General features: G+C 43.6%; 1 protein-coding gene across 1 annotated transcript; it reads right to left on the bottom strand.

Annotated features, from left to right (window-relative positions):
* Nucleotides 1-700: 700 nt before the first annotated feature.
* On the bottom strand, nt 701-4,476 carry LOC120897347. The gene is made up of 4 exons (XM_040302167.1): nt 4,209-4,476; nt 1,603-1,710; nt 1,432-1,506; nt 701-1,329 (listed from the first exon to the last, which is right to left on the bottom strand). The coding sequence occupies exons 1-4, from the start codon at nt 4,224-4,226 to the stop codon at nt 1,126-1,128; spliced, it is 405 nt and encodes a 134-aa protein (XP_040158101.1). The 5' UTR covers nt 4,227-4,476; the 3' UTR covers nt 701-1,125.
* Nucleotides 4,477-5,091: the final 615 nt, after the last annotated feature.

Below are 5,091 nucleotides of genomic sequence, written 5' to 3' on the forward strand. Positions count from 1 at the left end.
ACATGAGTGGAAGTTAAACTTTTATAAAAAAAAAAACATGTCATCAAGAAATCATCTAAAACCCTCTTCAGTAACGCAAACTTTTCAAGAGCACTTTTGAGAATCGAAACTACTATTAATCATCTAATGATCTAATGATGTTTGTTTAAGTTATTAAACATATAGTTATTAATAGAATTTTTTTGAAATGCTAGCTCTATGCTAATTCTGAATGTTAACACAAATTAACCTCTACTGAGACCTTCACGTTGTCGATTAAAATCATTAATGTACCACCGCCTTCAGTACGAGCATTATCGTTGTTTGTTTATCTCTCCCTCGCTCGACCAATTTTTCGGATGTAAGGTCATCGCATTTAATTGCGCTCATCAACATCACCACAACATCAATTTACATCAGCAAGCAGCGATGATTCTATTCCATCAGAGGTGTATAATTTTCCAACCTCACTGCTGGTAATTGAAGACAGCGAAGCTACCAGAACCAACCGCCGGCACCTGGAAGTGAAGGCGCCGAACACAATTCCGCACTGACGCACGGGCGCTGTTCAGTACTAACAGGCAGAACAATCTTCCATCTTGAGAGCAACAATCTAACGCCCTCTCTGTTCTCCTGTACATCAGACCACCAATAGCTTAACTCGACACCCCTTGACACCGTTACCCACAAGGTTCAATAAAACACACACGTGCGCTACACATGGAAAAGGTGAGATGATATGGCGGTTTTATTCGTCGGAAATAAGCGCACTTAATTTCGTTACTACCGCGTTACTCGCGTGTTGAATGTGTGTATGAATGTGTGTTTTCGAGTGGGTAAAATCGGTTTTAAAAAGACCCGAAACTCGTCGAAACGCGCCCCTCATAAAGAACCCCCTGCTCGATCGATCACAGAAACAGAAACATCAGTATTTACACAAATTTGCACCGGGGACAGCGTGGTTGTTCAAATTATAACCATTACGTTGCAATCAGCCCACCGTGGGTGTGTTTGGTGCGGCTTTTTAGCCATTAAACTTTGCCACTTCTTGCTGCTGCTTTTGTGTGGTACTTCGGGTGGACGGGCGGCACTGGAATGCACTGGAAGTGCAGACCGAAACGCTGACCGGCGGACCAGCAAGTTCGTCTAGTTCTTCTCGTCCAGTTTCTTCTTCTTCTTGCCGTCCGTCTCGTTCGCGCCCTCGGCCTCCTCCTCCTCGTCCACGTTCACGTTGATGTTGCGCACGTTGCTTGACCGTGCCCGGAAGTAGCTGCCGGAACCGGCCTGCTGCAAATTTCCGGCAATGCTCTGCACCAGATCGTTGACGGCCTTCAGCGTTTGGATTGGGATCTGGCAAAGGGCGTAAGAGAGAGAGAGAGAGAGAGAAGCAAAATCGTCAGTATGGAGTTCAGCTTTTGCAAAGTGCAACAACAACAGCAACAAAACCGTTACATTGAATATGTTGTCCAGTATGCTCGACCGGGGCAGGTTAATGTTTGCGCTCTGATTGACAATTTTACCGTCAGCCTGTAATAGAAAAACGACAACCGAAAGGGAGTACATGTTTGAGGGTGCACTTGGAACGATATGGCATGCCTGTGTGTGTTGTTCTGGTGTACTTACCGACTCGTCCCCTTCGATGGCGGGACGGGCGCTGCACGGTGGGACAGTGACGGCCAGCGCAAACAGCACCAGCGCAACGGTGACGAAGCGGATGCAGCTGCTCGTGAGCTGAAGACGAGAGTGGTACAAGATGGTGGTAGATTTAATCAATTTATTTGAAGAAGCATGTGCTTTGCTGCTTGGCAAGTGCTTGGTTAGGGTGTTGCTAAACGGTTGCAATGTGGATTGAACAGATGACAGCTTACATGAATTAATTAAAATACATTTTCTATAAAATTTCAACTATTGATTTGATTTCGCCTAATAAGATTATTTGAATTGAATTTCTCATTGATTTTCAAATTATTTTTAAACTATTTTAATTAATTACTTCGAAATACATTAAATAAATATAAAGCCCTACGCACTGGGAACTACTTCCGAATAGAAAGAATATATCATGTTGCTCTTCCGTTGGCGAATCGAAAACAGTCCGTTTTAAATGTTTTTTTCCCACTCATTAAACTGATTGTGCTTTCAAAATTCCGTCGTGGCAAAAATATAGTTAATCAAGTAGTTTCATGAGCCATCAAACTGAAATAAATGCCAACCTGCCCGTGAAACTGTTCCATCCTGTGTGTGTGCAGATTTTCATTCGCCTCTTTCTGTCCCAATTTTATATGTTTTGCGTATTTCACACAGATTAAGCACAGCTTTAGAACGCATTTCCTTAGATTGGCACATTTCACACCACGCATAGAGAGAGAGAGAGGGAGTAAAGGGAGATTGCAGGCGTGATTAGGGGACACATCCTTCGACACAAACAGGCCACAAGACTACGTGACCGTTTGCTAGCGGGCGAGGGGTGTATAAATTGAGTCCGAAATGGCTCTGGAACCTCTCGAGTTGGGCTCCGAAATTAAATGATGCTGAACACACTCCCCGTCCCGGTCCGGTGCATGGTGGCCATTTTTTCCGGCCAATTGACTCCCCAGCTCTCCATGGGCTATGTTTGCGTCAGTTTGGAAAATTAATTTCACCCCCTCTCCCCATTTTTTCTCTTCCGTACGAGATACACTCGTCACGTCGTATAAATAAGTGAATGAATGCATCAACAGAACAGAAACAACTACACCTACACTGGTCAACCATTGAAGTGGTGAGATTTTATTTAACATAGAGTGACCATTTTACGGTCCTCTGCCAAGGATAGTCTGCCCGTTCACCACTCGACAACCACACACACACACACACACGAACAACGAAACCCATGCAGGTTGGAGCATTGAACAAACCCCGGGAACGTTCCAGCGGTTTATCACTGTGCATGCAAAAGTTTAGCTGTATTGTAGCGAGTCCATTTGAATTTTACTTACTGTGCCAATCCATCATGCACGATATAAATTTTAAAACAAACCAAAAAGACAAGTAATTCCATGGAAGTGCAGGCAACAAACTGTAGAACTATAAAACTCGGCACGGTGGGCACTGTTTGGAATATTTGCACCACTTAACCGTTAGCCGGTTGGGTGAAAATGTCCCTTAATTAATTGCTGCGTAAAATGCTACGCCAGAGCGAGTGCTGCTCTTCGAAACTTCAAACGGACTGCATGGCATGACATACATCTCCAATTGCGCCCACACTGTGAGCACAACTTTTGGCATTGGTTGAGTTGGTTCAAACAGAAAAACGCACGTGAATAAGTTGCATGTATTGTGGTCGCAGGCGGTATAAAATGCCTTTTCCCCCCACCGACCGAGGTGCGGTGGACCGAGTAGAGGAGTAATATTGTCGTCGAATATGCCTGCCCCAACGCAGCAATCAAATTACTGTGAGAAATTGTTGGAGCAAACATTTTGCAATGAAAATTTGCGATCGAATGAATGCTTTTCATCTTTGGAAGGAGTGCTTGCTTTTTGTTCTGTGATGGGAATGGAATTGCTTATCGCCGAATGGTATGGCATCACCGGTGAGTATATACAATGAAATTGTAATGCGATGAGGTATTTTCCAGGAGACAACGTTTTTACTTTGGAATGGAATTTTGAATTATGTTTTACCTCAATTCTGTATAAACACATGTTGTATTGTACAACTATATTTGCTGTGTAGTGTAAAATTGCTATTTTGAATTGCTCTTTTTAGTTATATCTGCATCATAATCATTCAAAGATTTTTGCAAAACACAACAAACGCCACGGTAAGCCATTAGACAGCCGGCAGCATTAGCAACGACATCACAGTTTCTCTCGCATATGGACTGTCCAATGTATGCCATTCACCCGTAACAGTGGCTCACCGGTAAAGCCCGCGCATGGCACAAGACCGTGGCACGATACCGTTTGGGTCGTTATACTTTACGTAACACCTTTGCGTCCACCGACTTCATCCGTTCCATGTAAGGCCTCCGGGGCCAACGATTTGGTCACATTTTAAGATCTAACGCGCAAACGAAACTGGCTGCAAAACTGGATCATGACCCAGTTGCAGATTGGATCCAATGATGTCTACACACGCAGGGTGTCCGATCGTGATGATCGTCAGTTCAATGCACTTAACAAAATAAATAAACATTTGGGCAACCGTTTAGAACATTACGCTTTCTCTCACACCATTCGACACTCACTTTTCCTTTGTTGGCCATTTTGCTGACGGGATGGTACAATTTGCAGTACAAATAAAGCACAAAGGGCGAAACTGCACGTTAGTGACTTCAACGCTTCGTCAAGCGGCGAACAGAGGGCCGGCAAATTCAATCTCTTTGTCTTAATCACAACACACACACCGCACTGTAGCACTTTAGCGTATCTTAGCTTCTGCGCTGGCGAGACCGTATGATACACTGGGTGCGACTGGTTCAGCGACGGGCAGCGAACTGAGCCACTTTGTGTGGCGCAGCAAACGTTAAATTTCGACCATTCGTTTGCAATCTCTGCGCTGCGCTGTCCGGTCCGGTACGGTGGTGCGTTGTGGAGGGGGGGGGGATTTCTTCGGAATAGCTTGCAAGGGCGGAAGGAGAAGCGAAAATGCTCGCGCAATGCGCGTATGCTGCATGAGCCATTGGGTGCTGGCTGGGCGGTGTATGATGCAGCCAGACCGGTATGATACAGTGAGGGAAATGTGAGTTGGTACAAGCGTACGATATTCGGTGGTGTTTTAACGACTGTAGATTTAAACAATTTTGTGTTTGTGTTTGTTATATTTATGGATTTAGACATTTGTATCAGAACATTACGTGAATATGATTTTTTATTATTTATTTATTTATTAATGTATGAATGTTATGACATTTTATCGTAAGATGAAGAAGCAGTCCAATAATAATTAAAATGAAATATGGAGTTAATGAATGAAACATAAATGAAAAGTACATAAATTAAAGCCAAGCCCACAAGTAGTGATTCAGGCAGGCAGGGCTTGACTGACAACGGTTTTTGAGCCAGAACAAAGTATATGAAAAAACATAAATCTAATAATTGGCAAAAAGAGGAGAAAAACAATCACAATAA

The sequence above is a fragment of the Anopheles arabiensis genome, chromosome 2 (assembly GCF_016920715.1).
Source record: "Anopheles arabiensis isolate DONGOLA chromosome 2, AaraD3, whole genome shotgun sequence".
Classification (NCBI taxonomy): domain Eukaryota; kingdom Metazoa; phylum Arthropoda; class Insecta; order Diptera; family Culicidae; genus Anopheles; species Anopheles arabiensis.

Excerpts from the sequence above, each read along its gene's own strand:
- LOC120897347 (XM_040302167.1), bottom strand. Across the intron at positions 1,507-1,602 it reads CCATCGAAGGGGACGAGTCG|GCTGACGGTAAAATTGTCAA; the intron begins GTAAGTACACCA and ends TTTCTATTACAG. Across the intron at positions 1,330-1,431 it reads TACTGGACAACATATTCAAT|ATCCCAATCCAAACGCTGAA; the intron begins GTAACGGTTTTG and ends GCCCTTTGCCAG.